This window comes from Myxocyprinus asiaticus, chromosome 47 (genome assembly GCF_019703515.2).
Source record: "Myxocyprinus asiaticus isolate MX2 ecotype Aquarium Trade chromosome 47, UBuf_Myxa_2, whole genome shotgun sequence".
Lineage (NCBI taxonomy): Eukaryota > Metazoa > Chordata > Actinopteri > Cypriniformes > Catostomidae > Myxocyprinus > Myxocyprinus asiaticus.
In genome coordinates, this window is record NC_059390.1 from 30,794,463 (window position 1) to 30,820,541 (window position 26,079).

At 39.4% G+C, this 26,079-nt stretch overlaps 1 protein-coding gene across 3 annotated transcripts in view; it reads right to left on the reverse strand.

Moving 5' to 3' along the window:
- Positions 1–26,079, reverse strand: part of slc37a3 (solute carrier family 37 member 3) — a 113,225-nt gene that overhangs the window by 76,094 nt on the left and 11,052 nt on the right. For all 3 annotated transcript variants that reach the window (XM_051691590.1, XM_051691589.1, XM_051691591.1), the window contains exons 3-6: positions 24,029–24,149; positions 19,859–19,951; positions 1,673–1,756; positions 245–390 (exon numbers count right to left, since the gene is read on the reverse strand). In XM_051691590.1, the coding sequence (XP_051547550.1) occupies positions 245–390; positions 1,673–1,756; positions 19,859–19,951; positions 24,029–24,149 (444 nt within the window). The remainder of the gene's footprint in view (positions 1–244; positions 391–1,672; positions 1,757–19,858; positions 19,952–24,028; positions 24,150–26,079) is intronic.

Genomic DNA, 26,079 nt, shown 5'->3' on the forward strand with positions numbered 1-26,079 from the left:
ACCCCTTTGTGTCTACATACAGCTGTCAAAATCCATCTAGTGCTGAGGTATAAGTGCTATCCACTTGTTAACGGATTGTCTGAAACAGATGTTAATAACTGGTGTAAAAGTGGTCTCTGTAATTTACAGGCTAAAGTCATCTGGAAATAAAATGTTTCAAATACAGTTGCCAGTGGCGCAAATGATTCTGTTCGTCTGGAGCCATGAGTGTGTGATCTTGGACAAAATATTGGAAGATACCAACCCAGATTTCCCAAACCAGTTGCCCATAATGGTCACCACACAGGGCCAAACAGCAGACTGCAGAAGTCCATTCAACACCCACAAAATGCAGTAAAAATACACGTTATAAAACTGCAGCCACTCCGTCAAAGTGCCGAATACAAACTCCTAAACAAGTGTAAAAGTGGGATGAAGAGAGAGCGGATAGGGTAAATCAGTTATTTGGGATGAAACAACAGGTTTATATTAGAGCTTTCTAAGTTACAACATGCGATTAATTAAATATTCAACACTGTTAATCTTAAACAATCCTCTTACATTTGTAGTTTGTTATCAGAGATTCTTAATTTATAAATTATTTATAAATTAAATCTGGATTAAATAGTTAACAAAAGTAATTGGAATTGTGATATAGTCAATTAAAAGTGAAACAATCTGTCTGTAAACAATTGTTGGAAAATTACTTGTGTCATGCACAAAGTAGATGACCTAAACGACTCGCCAAAACAATAGTTTGCCAATATTAAATCTGTGGAGTGGTTAAAAAATTAGTTTTAGGGGCCTGGATAGCTCAGCACGTATTGACACTGACTACCACCCCTGGAATCGCGAGTTCGAATCCAGGGTGTGCTGAGTGACTCCAGCCAGGTCTCCTAAGCAACCAAATTGGTCTGGTTGCTAGGGAGGGTAGAGTCACATGGGGTAACCTCCTTGTGGTCGTAATTAGTCGTTCTTGCTCTCAATGGGGCATGTGGTAAGTTGTGCGTGGATCGCGGAGAGTAGCATGAGCCTCCACATGCAAAAACAAGGGGCATCACTGCAGCGTGTTTATTTTGTTTATTTAGAGACCCACAGACAAAAATTGGTTCAACTGCATTTAATCTAAACATTTTTACTACAATATTACTAAGTTAAACCATTGTTTAACTTAGTAATACACAACGGCTATGTTGATCGGAACTGCACCCAAGAATTTCACACACCATTGCACCTGTGTGACAATAAAGTGATTTGATTTGATTGATTTGTTAAGGACTAAACCTTTCTCTCAACTCATGACCCTCACCGTGACCAAATCACTGCAAGGATATCAACCTTTATATTTATTTGTATTATTATTATTATAAGAAATATTAAAGGAAATACTAACAGTGGAGACAGGAAAAAGGATGGAAAAAGAGTGGGACGAAAAGCGGATTCGATCTTGGATGCCTACACACACACACACACAAAAAAAAAAAAAACACATCCACACCGTCTTTACACCTCATACACTGTAGCGACACTAGGGGCAGTTTTCCTTTAATTTCTGTTTCCACCAAACTATTGGAGTGCAAATAGTCACTCTAATAAAAGAACCCAACATTTGCACATTGCATTTTATTTAATTTTTATTTTCAACAAAAATAAATAAATAAATAAATAAAAGACCAAAAAACAGAATACCAACCGTGACTGCTGATCCACATAATCCAAAGGAGAGCACATAGCGGAGGTTGAACCGGTCACCGATCACCCCACTGATATACAGACCCTGAAACCAAAAACAAACACATCAAAACTATTACAGGTACAAACGAAATATTTAGCAATATTTCACCAAAAAAAATATTTCAAAACCTCAAATGTGTACTATCCATTGACAAGATCTCTGGTAGAACTGACACTTGGGAGAAAAAAAACACTTTTCTTCATAATTATGTCAAAATGGCTAAATATGAGCCAGTTAATCGTCCTTACTCATGACTCACTAATTGTGCTTGAGTGTGGGAAAGTGAATTAAGTGTCTAAAAAAGCTAAAAAATAAAATAAAAGACATTTTTCATACAAAATGCCCTAAAGGTTCAATCTGAAATTGTTATAATGTCTGTAACCAGGGACTAAAATACAACATAGCTTGCCAGTTTTCCGGTAACCTTTTTAGGAACTGCAACACTATATGGTTTAGATTGAATTCAAATAAAAGTAAATCATTTCTAAAATAAAACATCTGTCGCAATTAGTGTGTCTTCAAGCAACTTTTATGTTGGTGGAAAATTTACAGTCAACTTTTGACTGTTTTTTTTTTCTGTTTTTTTTTTTTTTTTTGGTAACACTTTCTATAAAGCCCATTTTAAAAATGCTTTTATAATACTGTTACAATGTCTCATAATACTTCACAAGTTCACAAGCTCGCTAGTTCGAATCCCAGGGCGTGCTGAGTGACTCCAGCCAGGTCTCCTAAGCAACCAAATTGGCCCGGTTGCTAGGGAGGGTAGAGTCACATGGGGTAAACTCCTCGGTGGTCCCAATAATGTGGGGCGTTCTCGGTGGGGCGCGTGGTGAGTTGAGCATGATTGCCGTGGTTGATGGCATGAAGCCTCCACACGCGCCATGTCTCCATGGCAAAGCGCTCAACAAGCCACGTGATAAGATGCACGGGTTGACGGTCTCAGACGCGGAGGAAACTGGGATTCATCCTCCGCCACCTGGACTGAGGCGAATCACTACGTGACCACGAGGACTTTGGGAATTGGACATTCCAAATTGGGAGGAAAAGGGGAAAAATCCACACACACAAAAAAAAAAAAAAAAAAAAAAAAAAAAAAAACTGTAACCACAATTATAGTACATTATAATACTTAACTATTCATAGTTATACCTTAGAGGATAATGCATTATAACACAATCAATATCCAATTTTATCTGCAGAAGTTATAATTTATTACATTTTTTGTATTATACAGTACTGTGCAAAAGTTTTAGGCACTTGTGAAAGATGTTGCATAGTGAGGAGATCTTCAAAAATAATGACATAAATAGTTTTCATTTATCACTTAATGTCATACAAAGTCCAGTAAACATTAAAAAAAGCTAAATTAATATTTGTTGTGACCACCTTTGCCTTTAAAACAGCAACAATTCTCCTAGGTACACCTGGACACAGTTTTTCTTGGATGTTGGCAGATAGGATGTTCCAAGCTTCTTGGAGAATTCACCACAGTTCTTCTATCTTTTTCGGCTGTCTCAATTGCTTCTGTCTCTTTGTGTAATCTCAGACTGACACGATGTTTAGTGGGGGGCTTTGTGGGGGCCATGACATCTATTGCAGGGCTCCCTGTTCTTCTATTCTAATCTTTTCTATTTGCAAAAGTAATGTTTGGGAGTCTAACATTTATATTTCCTATTGACACATGAAAGATGAAGATATAAATAACCATCTTAAGACAAATGCTTTTGTGAAATATCTTATGTGCCTAAGACTTTTGCACAGTTCTGTATATTAGGAATGCTTAAGTGATAAGAAATTTTAAGTGTTTATAAGACATAAAAGCAAGCTTGTAAACTGGAAGTTGTTTACAAATACATATGTTTGACTGTCTTTCTTCAGCAGAACACAAATTAAGATTTTTGGAAAAATGTTGAAGCTCTGTAGGTCTTTATAATGTAAGTTAACGGGTGCCATCAGGCTGCTGGCTTTTGATGGTCCAAAAGTCATATTTAGGCAGCCAGTCGATCAATTAATGTCTTCTCAAGAAAATCGATAGGTTGGTGTAAGAAATAAATCGATAATTAAAACTTTATTAACTAAAAATTGCTTCCTGCCAGCTTCCTGCCAGTCGAGTCGACGTATCAGTGACGTGAGCGCTATGGTGCATTTACATGAGAAGTCGGAAGTGCGCGCTTTGTATAACAGAGGAACGAACGTCCCACGAGAGTTAGTTAATTTCAAACAAAAATACAGTGCTGGGCGGAAGCAACGATTTATAGTTAAGAATGTTTTAATTATCGATTTGTTTCTTACACCAACCTATTGATTTGCTCCAGAAGACATCAATTGGTCGACTTGAGTTGTGTGGATTATGCTGCCTAAATATGCCTTTTGGACCATCAAACAGCCAGCAGACTGAGGGCACCCGTTTACTTGCATTATGAGGACCTACAGAGTTTCAACATTTTTTACAAATCTTAATTTGTGTTCTGCTGAAGCAAGACAGTCACACACATCTGAGATGACATCAGGGTAAGTGAATAATGAGAGAATTTTAATTTTTGGGTGAACTATTCCTTTAAAGCAGGCAAAGATCACCAATGGTAAATGATCACAACATAAAGCCTTATAACTGTTCACACTATGCTGCTTTTGCCTGACAGCATTTATATGATTCACTTTATTAACTTCTGCTTATAAATTGGATGTTGATTGTGTTATAATGCATTATACTCTTTAAAATATAACTAAAATTTACGTATTAAAATGTATTAAAATTATAGTTACAATTATTTATGAGAAGTTAAAACATATTATAAGGTGTACTATGAAACATTATGAATGCAGTACAATGTATTTATCATGCCTTTACAATGCATTATAAATATAAGCTTAAATCTATCAATCAATCACATTTATTTGTATAGCAAATTTAAAAATAACACATGTTGACCAAAGTGCTTTACACTAATAAAATTTAAAATACAGCCACAATTTAAAACATGCACAATATAAGCCAAAAAAAAAACAGTAAATCTAAGAACAACTATAAGAAATAGAGTAAAGATGAGTCTTCAACTGAGACTTAAAAGACTATGTGCTATCACACGATCTAATATGAATCGGTAGACTATTCCAAAGGCGAGGGGATGCAACAGAGATGGCACGATCCCCTTTGGTTTTCAAACGGGATTTAGGGACACTTAAAAACGGGCTCTGTGAAGATCTTAAAGGTCTAGCAGTTTTATGTTGATGTAAGAGGTCTAAAATATAATCTGGTGCAAGTCCATGTAAACCCTTAAAAACCATTAAAAGTACCTTGAATTGAACTCTGTATTTGACTGGAAGCCAATGCAAAGAGGCTAAAACTGAAGAGATACTTGTGTACTTCCTGGTGCCAGTCAGGAGTCTAGCCGCTGCATATTGCACTAACTGTGAATGTGATAGTTAAGTATTTGATATTCCCAAATATAAAGAATTACAATAGTCCAGTCTAGATTAAATAAATGCATGAATAACAATCTCCAGATCTCTGAATCAAAGGAGATGTTTCATTTTAGCAATGGCCCTGAGTTGAAAAAGTTACCTTTTACCACTGAATTAATTTGCTTATCAAATTTTAATTCTGAACCAAAAATTACACCGAGATTTCTCGCATGAGTGTTTAAGTTAGTAGATAAAGGTTCAAATTGATTAATTAATTGTTTAGCTGAATCAGGAGGGCCAAACACTACCACTTCAGATTTTGATTCGTTGAGCTGGAGAAAGTTAACAGCCATACATCTTTTGATATCACTCAGGCAATCAAACAGAGACGTTAGAGAAGACTTATCATAAGGCTTTAGAGGGAGATACAGCTGAATGTCATCAGCGTAGCAATGATATGCAATATTGTGTTTTTGACAAATCAAACCCAAAGGAAGCATATATAAAGAAAACAAAATAGGGCCAAGAATAGAGCCTTGAGGAACACCAGAGGAGATGGAAGCAGACATGAAGGTGTAATTTCCTATTTCAACAGCAAATGTTTTCTCCTTCAAATATGAAGAAAACCAGTTTAGCGCACACTTCCAAATCCCCACCCACTGACTTAAGCGATTTAAAAGAATATTATGATTTATAGTGTCAAAAGCAGCGCTTAGTTCAAGGAGCACTAAAACAGCACAGCTTCCTGAATCTACAGCCATTAATAAGTCATTTGACACTTTAAGAAGTGCAGATTCAGTACTATGTTTTGGTCTAAAACCTGACTGAAATTTATCAAAAATCTTATTGTCATTTAAAAATGTAGAAATCTGATTATTCACAACCTTCTCCACAGTTTTCGATAAAAAAGGTAATTTTGAAATCAGCCTGTAAATATCTAAAACAGAAGGGTCCAGACTAGACTGTTTAAGAAGGGGTTGCACCACGGCGTGCTTAAAATAAGACAGGACTTTACCATTTATTAGACAATTGTTCACTATTGACAAAAGACTTGAACCAACGACATCAAAAACCTGCCTCAAAAAGCGAGGGGGAATTACATCTAGAGAACAGCAAGCAGGCTTCAGATATTGGACAATAGACACCAGATAAGAGAGAATGATGGGCTCAAACTTACCTAGATAGGCAGAACTAGAGGAACCAAGAAGAGCTTGATCATGGCTGAGACCAAGATCAAAACTGGAGATGCTAGATCTAATAGTATCGATTTTCTCATCACAGGCTGTCATTGATTCATCAGGAAATGTGGCAAGAGCAAGATTTAGAACTGTATTTACTGTTTGAAATAAAACTTTAGGAGTATGAGAATTCCGTGAAATTAAATCTGAAATATATTGAGCTTTAGCTGCTTTGACATAATGTTGGTAAGAAATCATACAGTCTTTAAGCATAAGATATCTGAAGCCTATCTTTTTTCCACCTCCTCTCTGCTTTTCTCCATTTCTGTCTAAGTATCCGGCTGTCCGCATTGAGCCATGGTTGAGATCTAACTTTGGGTTTTACAGTTTTAAAAGGAGCAATATAGTCCAAGATATCATTGCACACACAGCACACACCAACTCATCTTTCCTCAGACTAAATTGTGAAAACTCTATAGTTTAAGCTAGCATAGAGTAATTATATTCCTCAGAAAACTTGCAGGCTGATGAAGAATTTAAGGAGCGGACACGATGGCCATTAGGCTTAGGGGTGGAAACTGACCCAGAAAATGAAACATTAAAAATAATAGGAAAATGGTCAGAAAGACAAATATTGTCTATAACTAACTCACAAACAGGGATACCCCATGACAAAACCAAATCCAAATGTTGGCCCTGCTTATGAGTAGAGCCGACCACAGAATGAGTAAGGTTAAAAAGAGTCCAACAGATGTAAAATGTCTCTAATAAGATGCTTACTGGGACAGCAGACATGAATGTTAACATGAGTAATAAAATATGACATATTTGTAGGTCCACATGTTTACATGAAATCTACATTCACTCCAAGGAACGCTCCACAAAAAGCTCAAAATTTCAGCAGGATATGACCGCCCCTTCCGTGTTGCATTTATTAGTGGCCAAGCCCCAAAGGAGCGTGGCCCCTATTGTATCCGTTAGTTTTATCATTATTATTCATAGCACCACCACCAGTTTAAAAACTCATACTTTTTAAACCATTTGGCCTATAGAAACAAAATTCCTTTTGCTTCTGATTACTCTCCTCCTGATGATTCAAATGGACCCCTCACATTAAAAGTCTGCCTCTCCACCATTTTAAATTTCCAAATAAAGTGATATATCTTTTGAACCCCTTGTTGAATTTAAATGAATCCACATTATATCCTGAGGGTACCAGAGCAGTTTGGAGACAGCATCACATGTAGTTGAAAAGAAAATGGTCTGCTTAGCATGGTTATCATGTTACATGCTAAGATAGCTTAGCAGGCTACTCAGTTAGCATGCTAACTGTAGGGTGTTCTATCTTTTAAGGCTATTAAGGCAACATTAGCCTAGCATGAACAAAGAACGTGAGTTCGAGTCCCGCAAAGAACGGTTTTGAGACCTTTTTTCTTACTAAAAAGGCCTAATTCACTGCATAATTCCTGCTTCAGTAACTACTTAAATGTAACAAAACATTTTCTCAGCAATCGTTTTGAACTCTCAACTTGAAAGTATCTTTAATGCTGTTTAGACTTGTCAGTTGTGCGGCTTAATGGTTAAAGCTCTGGACAGTGGTTCAAAAGACTGGGTGAACCCTGGTTCAAATAACATTGCCATAACATTGTGCCAGTTTTGTACTGGCAATGGCACAATAGTCTTGCATTGTACTTGAATGCCAGAAGGGCTTGGCCATGTTCATAGCTGCTTACATTGTAGCTATACTTAGGGCCCAAGCACTGAGTTCGGAGGACCTATTGTTCTTCTAAGGATTATTAGGGCCCAAGCAATGAAAATGTGGAAGCCCTATTATTCTTCTAAGGATTAATAGGGCCCAAGCACTGACAGGGCAGAGGCTCTTTTGCTTTTCTAAGGATTATTCTTCTTCTTTTCAAGGTTTTAGGTACTTTTGGAATACTTAACATGCATGAAAAATCTTGAACTTTTAAACACAAAAATTAGAGATGTTGGCCATTAGGGCTGGGCAAAGTTGCTGGGGGGGCACACCCCCTTCAAAATGGGCATGTAAGGGGGGCTCTGTAGCACCCCCATTTTCACCTACAGTCACCGAAAATTGGTACATATATAGTTCTTATCAAGCCGGACAACATTCATAATTATAGTTATTAGCTCTGCCAAACAGGAAGTTGGCCATTTTGGATTGTTTGAAAAAAGAATGCTCTAAAATTTGAAACACTCCTCCTAGGGGATTCATGTTACAGGTACCAAATGTGGGCAACATCATGCTAAGACACACAATGCTAAATTGCAAATGGATTTTTGATGCACTGGCGGCCAAAAGTTTGGAACAATGTACAGATTTTGCTCTTATGGAAAGAAATTGGTACTTATATTCACCAAAGTGGCATTCAACTGATCGCAATGTATAGTCAGGACATTAATAACATGAAAAATTACTATTGCAATTTGAAAAAAATGTTCAGAACTTCTTAAACTACTTCAAAGAGTTCTCATCAATGACAGATTTGCAGATCCTTGTCAATCTAGCTGTCAGTTTTGTCCAGATACTCAGGTGACATTTCACCCCATGCTTCCTGTAGCACTTGCCATAGATGTGGCTGTTTTTTCAGGTACTTCTCACGCACCTTCCAGTCTAGTTTTTCCCACAAAAGCTCAATGGGGTAATCCATAAAACTCTTAAACCACTTAAACTGTCAGGAGACTGATGCTCGCACTGGATCCACACGAGCGCGTGAGTGCAACTTCAAGGCTGCAACCGAAAACAGGAACATTCTGCCTCCAGAGTCTGTATACAGAGGTACGATGAAATAAGGTGCTTTTCAAACTATTCGGAGAGAGTTTCCTTAAGAGTTCCATTCATTCAAAACAGTTGTCAGTTAAGCCATTAACTGATTAGGCAGCAAGGTAGCAAGTCTGCTGCCTACGTATTTGGATGCAGCCCAAGGTAAAAGTGCTTCACATGTCCTATAAGTAAATTACTTATTCACTGTGCACTGTATGTACAATTGGTTTGATTTGGTATTTTTTAAGTAAATGCGACTACTAATGTGGACAAGCCATCCATGGTTACCGGACTACTGTGTGTACTGTTATTTCCTTCCTAATATATTAACAATTTCTTCATGTGCAAATAAATTACTAAAATTTGATGACTAAACAGAAATCTGAAGAAACTGCTACCTACTATTTAAAATACAATATAATTTTTTTTAGTTTTGTGTGAAATTGAGTAAATATAGTGCTAAATAATATATATATTTTTTTTTTTTCAATTTTATGTTTGTTATTTACTATATTAAATTGTGTGATATATCAGCATTGTATTGGCCTATTGGCCACCCTGCTCTCTGGATATCGGCATCGGCCATTAAAAAACCCATATCGGTCAGCCACTAACGTCAGAGTGATGGGTCTGTAGTCATTAAGTACTTTAATCTGGGTTTCTTTGGGACAGGGATCATAGTGGAGAGTTTAAGGCAGCAGGGAACGTCACACTGCTCCAGTCATCTGTTGAAGATCTGTGTGAATATGGGGCCCGCTGGTCAGCACAGGATTTTAGACAAGTGGGTGAAACCCCATCGGTGCATTCCTTGTCTTTTGTTTCTGAAAGACCCGGCACACATCCTCTTCACAGATCTTAAGTGCAGGTTGAGTAGTGGGGGGGGGGGGTGTTGATGTTTGTGTGAAGTGAAGGTCAAAGTAAGTGCGGGGTGTGAGACTGGGCTTTTCAAATCTACAGTAAAACACATTCAGGTTGTCAGCCAGCTGTTGATTCCCTACAGTGTTGGGGGATGATGTCTTGAAGTTAGTAATGTCTTTCAGGCCTCTCCACACTGATGCAGGGTTGATAACTGAAAATGTGTTTTTCAGCTTCTCAGAGTAGTTTCTGTTAGCCACTTTCCTTAGTCAGTGTGTTTTTGGTCTGACTTCTGTAAGCATCCTATTTGACATGACAAAGCTGTCATAGTCTTGGGGGCTAATCACATGGATGTGACTATTTTGAGTCACGGTCATAGCACCACCACCTGGCAGCAGGAAGTGTGGCTCTTATAACAGACTTTAAAATAATCTTTTTTTAAAGCAATTTACCCAAATTGCTTTAAAATTGTTTAGAATAATGTCAAATGCATGTGTCCACCTTGCATTGTTTTCTGAAAGCCACCAAGTGGAAAGGGACCCATAGTGCTTGGGCTGTCATCGCTGCTTGCAGCTATATTTATTATTATTATTATTAGGGCCAGAGCACTGGAGGTGCTAAAGCCCTATTGTTTTTGGAATATTTTTTCACTATTATTATAATTATTATTATTATTAGGGCCCAAGCACTGAAAGTGTGAGGACCTATTGTTCTTCTGAAGATTCTTCTTCTTCTTATTATTATTATTATTCCGCTTTTCAAGGTTTTCGGTACTTTTGGGGTACATAACATGCGTGATAACTCTTGAAAGTTACTCCTACTAGGGATTTCATGTTACAGGTACCAAATGTGGGCGACATCATGCCAAGACATTGACTATGCTAAACTTCGAAAGGATTTTTGATACACTATATATGGCCAAAAGTTTGTGGACACCATATGTGCTTGATGAACATTTGATTTCAAAACCTTAGGCATCAATTTCCCCCTTTGCTGTAATAACAGCTTCCACTCTTTTGGGAAGGCTTTCCACTATACTGTATGTAGTAACATGGCTGCAGGGATTTGCTCTCATTCAGACACAAGGCTATCAGTGAGGTCAGGAACTAATGTTGGTCGATGGGGCCTGACTTACAGTTGCTGTTCCAGTTCACCCCAAAAGTGATCAGTGGGGTTCAGGTCTGGACTGTGCAGGCCAGTCAATTTCTTCCACGCCAGACACAGTAAACCATTTCTTTATGGACCTCACTTTGTTCACAGGGGCATTGTAATGCTGGAACAGAAAAGGGCTATCCCCAAACAGTTGCCACAAATTTGGAAGCACACAAAGCCCAAGCCATTACATAAAGAAACATTAAGATTTTTCTGTACTGGATTTAATGGAGTAACCAAATTCGTTAATTAGAAGGGGGTGTCCACAAACTTTTGGCCATATAGTGTATATCAAACGGTGTTGCCATGGCGACGCGGTAAAATAACGTCAAAAAATTGGAATAAGGAAATGTCTTATATCTTCTGCATGCATGGTGTGATTTACATCAAAATTGAGCCAAATGTTTGTTCTTGCAGGCTGACCACATTGATGTTGCTATTGTGGGTCATGGTCGTAGTGCCACCAACTGGCGGAAGTGTGTCACTTTTAACAGACTTTGAAATATCCCTCTTATTTTTTACCTGAATTGCTTAAAATTTGAATAATGTCAATTAGTGCAGATTTTAAATTCTGAAAGGAATCTTGATATCTTAAATACTGTTGCCATGGCAATGCATTAAATGTCATCATTCATTTTTGTGTATATTCACATGTTTTGAGGTATTTGGCATGAATTTTCAAGTTTGTTAATAAACATTTCTTATTTTTTTATATAAATAAAATATAATAAAAATATCAACTGAAATGTATATTGATTCTATATGTCTAACCCAGTTCTGAGTGACAATTACAAGAAATGTCCAATAGAGGTCAGCCAAGCTCCATTGTTGAATGATTCCCAAACACTTTCAGATATCTAGAAGGGAACCCTCTTTCGTCAACTTCTCGCACATGCACAGTCTGTTATGTATGTCTAAGTATGTGTAACTACGTTCTTCAGTTAACTATGTTTATCGAAAGAACGACAGATAAAATTAAAGACCCGTTTAAGATGGCTTGCAAAATAACAACGTTTGTATCTTAGAAATAACAGCTTGTATTGGGAGCAGTGACGTCACTTTCCACCCCATGTGGTCCAAATCGCTCCGAACCGGTGTCATTCATTTGTGCTGATTTGTGTCGTTAAAAGAAACACTGTAACTATTTATCTTCCTTAGAAATAGCATGAAACTTTTCGGGAGCAGTGACGTCACTCCAAATCGCTCCGAACCGGTGTCGTTCGTTTGTGCTGATTTGTGTCGTTAAAAGAAACACTGTAACTATTTATCTTCCTTAGAAATAGCATGAAACTTTTCGGGAGCAGTGATGTCACTCCAAATCGCTCCGAACCGGTGTCGTTCGTTTGTGATGATTTGTGTCATTAAAAGAAACACTGTAACTATTTATCTTCCTTAGAAATAGCATGAAACTTTTCGGGAGCAGTGACGTCACTCCAAATCGCTCCGAACAGGTGTCGTTCATTTGTGCTGATTTGTGTCGTTAAAAGAAACATTGTAACTATTTATCTTCCTTAGAAATAGCATGAAACTTTTCGGGAGCAGTGACATCACTCCAAATCGCTCCGAACCAGTGTCGTTCGTTTGTGCTGATTTGTGTCGTTAAAAGAAACACTGTAACTATTTATCTTCCCTAGAAATAGAATGAAACTTTTCGGAAGCAGTGACATCACTCCAAATCACTCCGAACCAGTGTTGTTCGTTTGTGCTGATTTGTGTTGTTAAAAGAAACATAACATATTCCTTTCTTTGTATTTAACAAGATAGCTTTTGGGAGCCGTGAAATTATTCCAAGTTTTTTCGAAAGTGAACAGTCACAGTATTCAGCTCTGAATACGTTTATTAGTTTTAATTCTGCTAGAAGCTGGCACGACTTGTGTTGACGGTGTTTGTGTAATTGCATAGTCCTATATATTAGCTAATATTCAAAATATTTCGTTGAAATTTCAGCGCAATGTTTGATATGTTACGTGCCATTCACATGCTTGAATGCGTTTGTTGTTGCACTAAAATTACATGCAGCGCCACAAAAGAGCAAAACATATGTGTCTTGACTTGAGACGATTAACAGTTTAGGTTCTTTTTAACTTGACATGGCATCTAAAAACACGAACAAGCCGTCAAAGACATCTATCTAGCGCACGTTTACATTTAAATAATTTATAACTTGTGCAATAGTAGCATATTTGGATAACATTTTCTTGTACACATGATCAATCAATGTTCCTTTTTCAGTGGTAGGTTCTTTGACACACTGAACATAGCCTAGGTTTGCCATCAATGCATGTGTTTTCAGTTCATCATGGTTCCAATCACCAATTAAAAAGATATTATTTGACATATTTTTTAATGTATTGCAGAGTTTGATAATATATTTTTGAAACAAAGATAAGCGATATTGTGGTGGCCTGTAAATAACAACTATGATTATATCAAGTTTGTTGAGTTGACATTATGCGCTCTATTGGCACTTTTCCACTGCACATTATGGTTTGACTCAACTCGACTCTGCTCGCTTTACTTTTCTGAGCTTGCTTTTCCACTGCAGTTTAGTGCAACCTCAATGTGGGTGGGATTATAGGCTGATCGTCTACCGCCGTGACATCATCTTAAACATGACCCAAACACACAACAAAGGAGCAATGGAGGATATAGAAGGAATGGTGTTCTTGATTCTTGGCATGTGGCTGTTTTTCACAGCAAGACGACAAACTTTGTTTCAAAAGAGGCTGACGACAGCAAGACAAAATACAGCTAAAAAAACAGGAGAGTTTGGGAAATCATACACCAAAGCGCAGATGAGGACATCACTGTGTTAGCTCAAAGACGACGCACGAGGGTAAGCTAACCTGCCATCTAGCTTATAATAGATTCTCTCTGACCAATCAGTGATCTGCAGGGTTTTGATGTCACATTTAGCATCGGCTCGGCTCGCTTGGAACCTCGACTGAGGTGGTACTAAAAAAAGTACCAGGTACTATCCACAGTGGAAAACCCCCAAAAAGCGAGCAGAGTCGAGTCATACCGTGCAGTGGAAAAGCCCCATAAGTTAACATTGGGAATGTCCAAAGTTTTGTAGTCATTATTAGTTCTACAGTATATGCCAACACAACCATGTTTTTGGTGTCGAACTGAGTTTTTTAGAGGGTTGTCTGTACTGTAAGCAAAACAACGTGGAGCACTGTGAAAGTGGTAGCCTTCAATGCAAGTGGATTCACTTGATATGTTTGCAGGCAACCATGTCTCTGTTATAGCTATAATTATAGGATTGGAGCCATTAAATCTAGCAAATGGCAGTGTAAACCCTGAACATTTATTAGGAAAATTTAAAAAGATTTGTTGGTGTTATGTGGTGAAATATTATAAAGTTCAAACTGTGGCATTGTGTTGATACATTCTTGGATGTTGTTTTTGCAATAAATTGCTTTATCAGCAAAATCTTGAATGATCAACCCACTTAAAGTATTGACTTGCCTTAAAGCAACATATGCCTGTACAGCTGCAAAAACATTTTTTAGTGATATGGTTAATCCATCATTGACAGTTAATCCTTGCATTTTGTGTACAGTGCAAGCCCATGCCAACTTTAATGGGAACTGCTAACACAACCCACCCTTGCTGTTATCTCGCTCTTCCTCTAATGTAATTGGAGTGGAATTCATGATGTTTCTATGTGGTGGTGTACGCTTTCTAGTGGTTTTCCCAATTTTATCATCATCAAACTGAACAAATACTACATTCACAATTGTGTTGTTTGTATTAAGGGCCATGTCTGTTACAGTACCACAGACACCATTTACAAGCCCATCAGTGACGTCAATATTCTTAATTAACATGACTTGCACACCTTTACCTAATAGTAACGTTTCCGGCAAACAGAAATTAAATACTTTGGAAAAATGTCCCTTTTTAAGTTGCATTTGTCCAGTTTGTTGATTTTTCTTAAAATCCTGAGCCTCTACACAAATGTGGTCTGGGCAATATGCAATTATCTGTTTGATGGCGCCGTGGATGGCTGCCCAGGTGTGGAGCTCCTCAGTTCTTTTGTTGTTTTTTTTTCTCCGCTCTCTTCCTAACAAAACAGACAAACTACATCTCCTCACCCGCACAAACAAGGACTTTTCAAACTCTGCTGCCTTGTGCTTCACAGAAACCTGGCTGAGTGAAGCCATTCTGGACAGCACGTTATCTCTGCCGGGCTTTCAGCTGTTCAGAGCAGATTGCATCGCGGAGTTAACGGGGAAAACGAGAGGCGGTGGAACATGCTTTTATATCAATGAAAGTTGGTGTACAGATGTAACAACGTTAAAGAGGATGTGCTGTCCTAATTTGGAAGCGCTCTTTATTAACTGTAAGCCTTTCTACTCGCCACAGGAGTTTTCCTCGTTTATTCTGGTGAGTGTGTATATCACGCCAAACGCATGTTAGAATGCACCACTGCAACAGCTGGCTGATCAAATCACAGACATGGAACAACAATACCTGGACTCAGTTATTCTTATTCTTGGGGATTTTAACAATGCAAATCTCACATGTGAACTGCCCAAATACAAACAGCACATCACATGCCCCACCAGAGACAGGAACATACTGGATCATTGTTACACAACAATAAAGGATGCATATCGCTCTGTCCCTAGAGCAGCTTTGGGACTCTCTGATCACTGTCTGGTTCATCTTCTTCCAACCTACAGACAGAAATTAAAATCAACCAAGCCAGTAGTAAGGACTGTAAAGAGATGGACCAATGAAGCAGAGCGGGAACTACAAGCCTGCTTCGACTGCACAGATTGGAGTGTTTTTGAGGCTGCAGCCACAGACCTGGACGAGCTCACAGATACTGTTACATCATGTAACATGATGTTTATATCAGTTTCTGTGAGGATGTGTGCATTCCTACTAGGACTTATTTAAAGTTCTACAATGACAAACCGTGGTTTACAGCAGAGCTCAGGCAGCTTCGTCAGGCCAAAGAGGATGCTTACAGGGGTGGGGATAAAGTCTTGTACAATCAGGCCTGGAAAACTCTGAACACTGAAATCAGAGTGGCTAAAAGAAGATATTCTGAAGAGCTGGACCCTGCAGTGTGGAGTGGCATGAAACAACTCACAAATTACAGGACTCCTACCCCCAACCCTGTAGGGAACCAACAACTGGCTGACGACCTGAATGTGTTCTACTGCAGATTTGAAAGGCCCAATATCACTCCCCACACTTACTCTGACCTTCACTTCACACAAACACCAACACCTCCTGCAACACCCCTCCTCCCCCTCCTGCTACTCAACCTGCACTTAAGATCTGTGAAGATGATGTGAGCCACGTCTTTCGGAAACAAAAAGGCTTCAGGCCCAGAAGGCGTCTCACCAGCGTGTCTTCAATCCTGTGCTAACCAGCTGGCCCCCATCTTCACACAGATCTTCAATAGATCACTGGAGCAGTGAGAAGTCCCATGCTGCTTCAAACGATCAATCATTATTCCTGTCCCAAAGAAACCAAGAATCACAGGACTTAATGACTACAGACCTGTCGCCCTGATGTCTGTAGTCATGAAATCATTTGAGAGACTGGTGTTAGGCCACCTGAAGAACATCACTGGAGCCTTTCTAGATCCCCTTCAATTTGCTTATCGAGCAAACAGGTCTGTGGATGATGCAGTCAACATAGGATTGCATCATATCCTGCAACATCTGGACAGACCAGGGACATATTCAAGGATCTTTTTTGTGGACTTCAGTTCAGCTTTCAACACCATCATGCCAGCTATACTCCAGAATAAATTACACTAACTCTCTGTTCCCATGTCTATCTGTCAGTGGATTACCAGCTTTCTGACGGACAGGCAGCAGCTTGTGAGACAGGGGAAACTCACTTCTAGCACCTGTACAATCAGCACTGGTGCCCCCCAGGGATGTGTGCTCTCCCCACTACTCTTCTCCCTCTACACCAATGACTGCATCACCAAGGACCACTCTGTCAAGCTCCTGACGTTCGCAGATGACACCACTGTCATCGGCCTCATCCGAGATGACGATAAGTCTGCATACAGAAGGGAGGCTGAACAGCTGGCTGTCTGGTGCAGTCAAAACAACCTTGAGCTGAACGCGCTCAAAATGGTGGAGATCATTGTGGACTTTTCGGAAGCCCCAACACTGACCCCCCTCATCATTCTAAACAGCACTGTGGCAGCAGTGGAGTCATTCAGGTTCCTGGGCACTACTGTCTCACAGGACCTGAAGTGGGAGACCCACATTGACTCCATTGTGAAAAAGGCCCAGCAGAGCTTGTACTTCCTTTGCCAGCTGAGGAAATTCAATCTGCCACAGGCGCTGCTGATACAGTTTTACTCAGCAGTCATTGAGTCTGTCCTCTGCACTTCAATAACTGTCTGGTTTGGTTCAGCTACGAAATCAGACATCAGAAGACTACAAAGGACAGTTCGGACTGCTGAGAGGATTATTGGTTGCCCCCTGCCACCCCTTCAAGAACTATACACTTCCAGAGTGAGAAAAAAGGCTGGAAAAATCACTCTGGACCCCACTCACCCTGCCCACTACCTTTTTGAACTGTTGCCTTCTGGCCGACCCTTCAGAGCTCTGAGCACCAGAACTGTCAGGCACAGAAACAGTTTTATCCCTCAGGCTATCCATCTCATGAACAGTTAAATTGCCCCATTGAGCAATAACTATGTGCAATACACAGTTTAGTCTTTCTTATATTTATCCAACACATCCAACCTCTTCTGCCATTTCATTCCTCTGAAATAAATAAAAATAAATAACATTTGCACTGTACATAACAGATTTGTATTTGCACTGTACATAACAGATTGTATTAAATTTGCACTACCCATGTGTATGTGTGTATGTATGTATGTATGTGTGTGTCTGTACGTATGTGTATAATTCGTTTTTTTGTTTTAATTATTATTATTATCTATGTCTTGCTGCTGTTTTTGTATTGTTTTTGTATTGTTGTACACTGGAAGCTCCTGTCACCAAGACAAATTCCTTGTATGTGTAAGCATACTTGGCAATAAAGCTGATTCTGATTCTGATGATTTCAATTGGGACAGATGAAAAATTGCCTTACACACCTTTAGGAGAAGAAAAATAAATACAATGTGTGTGGTATGTAGTGACTTGCATATACTGATTATAGATGAAATTTCAAATACGCAAGCTCTTCCACTTGCGTATTTGTTGGGAAAATATGTAAAGTGGAAGAGGTTTGCCCAGTTTCCCTACTTTTGAGCATATTTCAGTCATTAAGTGATAGTGGGGAACTCTTGCTATGTGTACGCAATCTATTCAATATTTCTGCAAAAGCTGAGTCTTTTTGTCTAACAAAGATTGTTAATTCTGACAGTGCAAATGTGCTGTTCCACAAATACAATGAAGCATTTTGCAAATACAATGGTTTTCCTCTCACAGGTGGCAATTGGAAAAAGTCTCCCACAGCAATTATACTAACTTAACCAAATGGAGAGTAGTCACCTGTCTTGCTTTATTTGTCTAAGCCTACCATGGACATAGGCTAGTAGGCTGTGGTTTACCACAGAAATTTCATCTATAATCAGTATATGCAAGTCACTACATACCACACACATTGTATTTATTTTTCTTTTTGAAAATGTACTATGGATGGTGTTGGTACCCAAGATGAAAGCAGCAATTCAATGTGCAGGGGAGCTCTTTAGCGCCACATTGGAAATGGGCATGTAAGGGAAGCTATGTAGCAACCCCATTTTCACCTACAGTCACCAAAAGTTGTAGATATATAGTTCTCATCAAGCCGAACAACTCTCATACAGTCATTAGCTCCGCCCAACAGGAAGTTGGCCATTTTGGATTTTCTGAAAATTGCAGGCTCTGAACTTTTAAATACTCCTCCTAGGGGATTCATGTGACTGGCACCAAATTTGTGCAACATCATGCCAAGATATTGTAGATGCCAAATTGTAAACTGATTTTTTATATTTTGATTATTTATGGGCGAAAATGGGAAACAAAATGTGCCTTATATTTTCTGTGTGCATTGTGTGATTTTGATGAAAATTCAGCTGAATGTTTGGTAATGGGGGTTGACCACATGGATGTGGCTATTAAGGGTCATGATTATAGCGCCACCACCTGGCAGCAGGAAGCGTGGCTCTTAAAACAGACTTCAAAATAATTCTCTTATATTTACCCAAATTAATTCAAAATTGTTTAGAATAATGTCAAATGCCAAATGCATGTGTCCACCTTGCATTGTTTTCCGAAAGCCAACGGGTGGATATGGACCCATGGTGCTTGGGCCTTTCATCACTGCATTGGCCCGTCACCCCTGCTTGCAGGGATATTTTGATTTTGTTATTATTATTGCATTTTGAAAGAGTTTTGTAAAATACTGTTAAAAGCTACTTTTTTATTTTTTGACTAATTTCATGGTGCTTTCGTCTTCCAATAGAGTGTCATACACTCAGATCTTTTTAACACATTTCACAATGTGTTGGATTATAAAATCTGAATTTACATTCAGATTGTCCCGCATAAAGGGATTTATTCATGAAACAGGCTCAGAACAAATTTCAGTTTCATAAAACCATTCTTAAGATCATGCTTAAGGTAAATTGTTGCATTCAATTAAATTAATTACCACATGTAGATGGTAAAGTACAGTAATGTCTGTACTGTTGTTGTAGAACAGTTAATCTATTGCAGTTCCAAAGCTTTTTGAAGATAAGAGAGTATTTAAACACTTTTGCAGTTATTTGTGTTTTGTACTTACTACAGCGTAAGAGAATAGAAAGATTGAGTCCAGAGCGCCCAAGAACAGCGTGGCCTCTCCAGCATCAGGAAACAGCCTGTTGTCCTCCCATGTCTAGAGACATAAAATTATAAACATAAGATAATGGTCAGGTTTACACTCACTGAGCACTTCATTAGGATAACTACACTAATAGTGGGTAGGGCCTCCCTTTGCTCTAAAAACAGCCTCAATTCTTTATGTCATGGATTCCACAAGATGTTGGTGTCCTATGAGATTCTGGCCCATGTTGACATGATTGCATCATGCAATTTCTGCAGATTTGTCAGCTGCACATTCATGCTGCGAATCTCCCATTCAACTAAATCCCAAAGGTGTTCTTTTGGATTCAGATGCGGTGAATGGGAAGGCCACTGAAGACCAGTGAACTCATTGTCTTGTTCATGAAATCATTTTGAGATGACATTTGCTTTGTGACATGGTGAAATATCATACTGGAAGTAGCCATTAGACGATGGGTAAATTGTGGTCATGAAGGAATGCACATGGTCAGCGCAATACACAAATAGGCTGTGGCATTCAAGCAATGATAGATTGGTATTAACGGGCCCAACAGGTGCCAAGAAAACATAACCCACACCATTACACCACCACGACCAGCCTGGACTGTTCACACAAGGCACACCAAATTCTTACCCTACCGTCTGTGTGCCTCAGCAGAAATCGAGATTCATCAGACAAGGCTATGTTTTTCCAGTCTTTAACTGTCCAGTTTTGGTGAGCCTGTGCCCACTGCAGCCTTAGCTTTCTGTTCTTGGTTGACAGAAGTGGAACCTGACGTAGTCTTCTGCTGTTGTAGCCCATCCGCCTCAAGGTTCACAGGTTGTGCATTCTGAGATGCTATTCTGCTCACTACAATTGTACAGAGGGTTCTCTGAGTTACCAAAGCCTTTCTGTCAGCTCGAACTAGTCTGGCCATTCTCTGTTGACCTCTCTCATCAACAAGGCGTTTCCATCCGGAGAACTGGATGTTTTCTGTTTTTGGCACCATTCTAATTAAACTCTAGTGTCTGTTGTGCGTGAAAATCCCAGGAGATCATGAGTAACAGAAATACTCAAACCAGCCCGTCTGGCACCAAAAATCATGCCACAGTCGAAATCCCTGAGATAATTTTTTTTCCCCATTCTGATGGTTGATGTGAACTTTAACTGAAGCTCATGACCTGTATCTGCATGATGTTAAGCATTGCACTGCTGCCACACAATTGGCTGATAATTGCATGAATACGTAGGTGTACAGGTGTCATTAATAAATTGCTCAGTGAGTGTGTGTGTGTGTGTATATATATATATACACACACACACACACACACTATATTGCCAAAAGTATTCGCTCACCCATCCAAATAATTGAATTCAGGTGTTCCAATCACTTCCATGGCCACAGGTGTATAAAATGAAGCACCTAGGCATGCAGACTGCTTCTACAAACATTTGTGAAAGAATGGGCCGATCTCAGGAGCTCAGTGAATTCCAGCGTGGTATTGTGATAGGATGCCACCTGTGCAACAAGTCCAGTCGTCTAAATATTCCACAGTCAACTGTCAGTGGTATTATAACAAAGTGGAAGCGATTGGGAATGACAGCAACTCAGCCACGAAGTGGTAGGCCACGTAAAATGACAGAGCGGGGTCAGCGGATGCTGAGGCTGCCAACTTTCTGCCGAGTCAATCGCTACAGACCTCCAAAGTTCATGTGGCCTTCAGTGCGTAGAGAGCTTCATGGAATGGGTTTCCATGGCCGAGCAGCTGCATCTAAGCCATACATCACCAAGTACAATGCAAAGCACGCCGCCACTGGACTCTAGAGCAGTGGAGACGCGTTCTCTGGAGTGACGAATCACGCTTCTCCATCTGGCAATCTGATGGACGAGTCTGGGTTTGGCGGTTGCCAGGAGAACGGTACTTGTCTGACTGCATTGTGCCAACTGTGAAGTTTGGTGGAGGGGGGATTATGGTGTGGGGTTGTTTTTCAGAAGCTGGGCTTGGCCCCTTAGTTCCAGTGAAAGGAACTCTGAATGCTTCAGCATACCAAGAGATTTTGGACAATTCCATGCTCCCAACTTTGTGGGAACAGTTTGGGGATGGCCCCTTCCTGTTCCAACATGACTGCGCACCAGTGCACAAAGCAAGGTCCATAAAGACATGGATGAGCGAGTTTGGTGTGGAAGAACTTGACTGGCCTGCACAGAGTCCTGACCTCAACCCGACAGAGCACCTTTGGGATGAATTAGAGCGAAGACTGTGAGCCAGGCCTTCTCGTCCAACATCAGTGTCTGACCTCACAAATGCGCTTCTGGAAGAATGGTCAAAAATTCCCATAAACACACTCCTAAACCTTGTGGAAAGCCTTCCCAGAAGAGTTGAAGCTGTTATAGCTGCAAAGGGTCGGCCGACGTCATATTAAACCCTATGGATTAAGAATGGGATGTCACTTAAGTTCATATGCGTCTAAAGGCAGATGAGCGAATACTTTTGGCAATATAGTGCAATATATATATATACACTATATTGCCAAAAGTACTGGAACTAAGGGGCCAAGCCCAGCTTCTGAAAAACAACCCCACACCATAATCCCCCCTCCACCAAAATTCACAGTTGGCACAATGCAGTCAGACAAGTACCGTTCTCCTGGCAACCGCCAAACCCAGACTCATCCATCAGATTGCCAGATGGAGAAGCGTGATTCGTCACTCCAGAGAACGCGTCTCCACTGCTCTAGAGTCCAGTGGCGGCGTGCTTTACACCACTGCATCCGATGCTTTGCATTGCACTTGGTGATGTATGGCTTGGATGCAGCTGCTCGGCCATGGAAACCCATTCCATGAAGCTCTCTACGCACTGTTCTTGAGCTAATCTGAAGGCCACATGAACTTTGGAGGTCTGTAGCGATCGACTCTGCAGAAAGTTGGCGACCTCTGCACACTATGCGCCTCAGCATCCGCTGACCCCGCTCTGTCATTTTACGTGGCCTACCACTTCGTGGCTGAGTTGCTGTCATTCCCAATCGCTTCCACTTTGTTATAATACCACAGACAGTTGACTGTGGAATATTTAGTAGCGAGGAAATTTCACGACTGGACTTGTTGCACAGGTGGCATCCTATCACAGTACCACGCTGGAATTCACTGAGCTCCTGAGATCGGCCCATTCTTTCACAAATGTTTGTAGAAGCAGTCTGCATGCCTAGGTGCTTCATTTTATACACCTGTGGCCATGGAAGTGATTGGAACACCTGAATTCAATTATTTGGATGGGTGAGCGAATACTTTTGGCAATATAGTGTATATATATATATATATATATATATATATATATATATATGCGTAAGGGATAATGTGCAGTCAGCCGGTTGTTACCACACAATAAACACAGACAGGGTGATCAGGACCCCTACGCAAAGCTGAGGGATCTTGTATCACCCTGAAGGGGTATATTTTGCGATAACAACCATCTGACTGTAAATATTACATGGCTACTGACCAAATAAATAAATACATGGACATACAATATTGATTTGTGTTGAAATTATGTAATTTGAAAAGAAAGAAACCACTGAACAGCTGGAATCAACCTCCGGTTTGCGTCAGAGTTCTGTTCGTGTTTATTTTGTAAAAATGACCATCTGACACCTCAATATTCAGCCCATTACAAGACTGCTTGCCAGATTTATTGATTTGAGTTTAAATTATTTTATTAGCTTACTTGTAGAGATAGCACAGTGATCCGAGAAGCTGGAGATACGGCTCGCAGAACCTGGATGAGCGGTCTGACACTTCTAAATCCCCAGATGTACGGTAGTTACAGAGCAATATTTGACCGTTGGATGGCACCATTGACCAATCAGAATACAGTATTCCAGAGAGCCATGTAATAAATATATATATCAACTTTTCTCCTTTTGTGCTCCACAAAATAAAGAAAGTCATGCATGTTTGGAATGACATGAGGATGAGCAAATGATGACAGTTTTCATTTCTGAGTGAACTATATAAAATAACTATAAATAATGCAGTTGTTCGTTTGGGTGGAACAAAAGGTTTTGTCAAAAAAATAATACAATTTGATCAGTTCAGAATGGTACTGAATTAAAAGTAACATAAAGAGTAGGAACGGTCAATTATATAAATACCTCAACAGGGGATAAAGGCAGAGCGCTACCATTGTGTTGCCATGGCGATGGAGTCCACTGCGCAGAGATACTCACTTTCACATTACTGAAGGTCTTACGTGATGAATGAAGCAGGACATAACTAGAAAGAGAGAGACAGTGGAGTGAACAAACAGATACAGACAGAGGAGTAGCCTCTAGAAGAGATGATTTTCATTTTGCAGGTCTAAAACCAGAAGAGAATTTGCATTTTTGAGCCACTGGTTCCATTCATTTCCAATGGTTTTTTTTAATAGAGTTTTTTTTTAACATTACTTGAAGAGACAACATAAATAAAAATAAAAAACTGAAATTGTGATGTAGTGTTGCACAATAATTCAACCGCAAAACGCTATATATAAAAGTATATTTTGCTTTCACTATGTTACAATGAAGCGTGTGAGCGACTGGGCCACAATATTATAATAAATGTTTATTAGGGGTGTAAATATTTGCACAGACAACGATTCGATTTGATTTAGATTCTTTAGCTAACTATTATGATGCATCGTGAAATCTGAAATTTGGTGACGATTCCATTAGATCTGATTTGATTATTTTGTAATGATTCGTTATTTTCAAAAATATGCAGAACAAAGATTTAAAGTTTTCACTGAGGCTACGTTCACACTAACATGTTTTCGTTTGAAAATGCATTTTCTTTAAGTTTTGGCCTTCCGTCCACACTGAGACGGTGTTTTTGTCATTGAAAACTGAGCTTTTTGAAAACCCCATCTTCATGTTGTTGTGTGGACTGTGAAAACGGATATATCTAAAAGCGATGATGTATCTGTTGTCATGTGATGCAGTCATGTGTTCCATTCAACCAAAAAAATCAAGATGGTGGCCCTTGTTATAGCGGCGCTGTTGTACCTGATATTCACTTTGATAGCGCTGTTAAAGATAAGTGTTCCTTTGTACAACATTCACATTCCATTCCTTCAAAGGCAACAGGAAGTTTACTCAGAATAGGTGTCTGGCGACGGAGCACGAGGACAATTGCATTTCAGACCATACATGCAATGCAGATTTTTCAAATGTGCAGTAAGGGGATTTAAGCATTTTCATACGTTTCAGTGTGGATGAGCAACTTTTGAAGAACACTTGAAAACTGCAGTGTGGATGGAGAGCATTTTGAAAATGCAAATGCAGTTTTCAAATGTATCTGGATTAATGAAGAAGTAGCCTAAGTATTCATAATTTTTAGTGATGGGTGTAACTTGTTAATCAAATTAAAATGTTTGGTATCACAGTAATGTAACGCTACATTTTAAATTTACGCAATCTGATTACAGTTACCGACATTAATAAAAGTACAATACTTGGATTACACATTTATTGCTAACACAATAATATTAAGTAGAATGCCTTATGCCAAGGGTCTTCAACAGGGGGTCCGCGACCCTCAGGGGGTCCACGGTGGTACCGCAGGGGGTCCGCAAATTATTGTTTGATCCACCATTGGCAATTGAAATAATCATTCACACACAAGTGATATTAGCTAGATATAAGTGTATGTATTTTAATCCATCGACATGTAGAAGTTCCTCACACCTGCATGCCAAATCGTCCTTTTTCTTTTTAATCCTTGCTCATATTCGCGCATCCTGTTGTATTTAGTTATGAACTGATTGGAACACTATTAAAGTTTGATGAAACTGAGCTAGTCAGCAGAAGGACAAACCATTGACGTGGCCATGCTCATCACGAGCCACTCAAAGCGTGGCACACTTCAGGTTCAGCAGCGCTACAGCAGTAAGTAAACGCGTCAGCTTTGCGTTGGTCGCGCTGTGCAGTTGAGCACATGACAGCCTAAAGTTTCTTTTATTATTAGTTGCGTTTTGCTTTCAGAACAATAGCCTACTTCCCTGGTGTAAATAAATAATTACCACTGAGATTATCAAGATGGCATACACGGTCCTTAACTTTCCACACACACACAAGGCGGTGACTCTCAAATCAATAATTAAAAGTGCACTCAGTCATTGTTTTCCTCATTGCAAAGATTTACTCCTAATGAAATTTAATGTTAA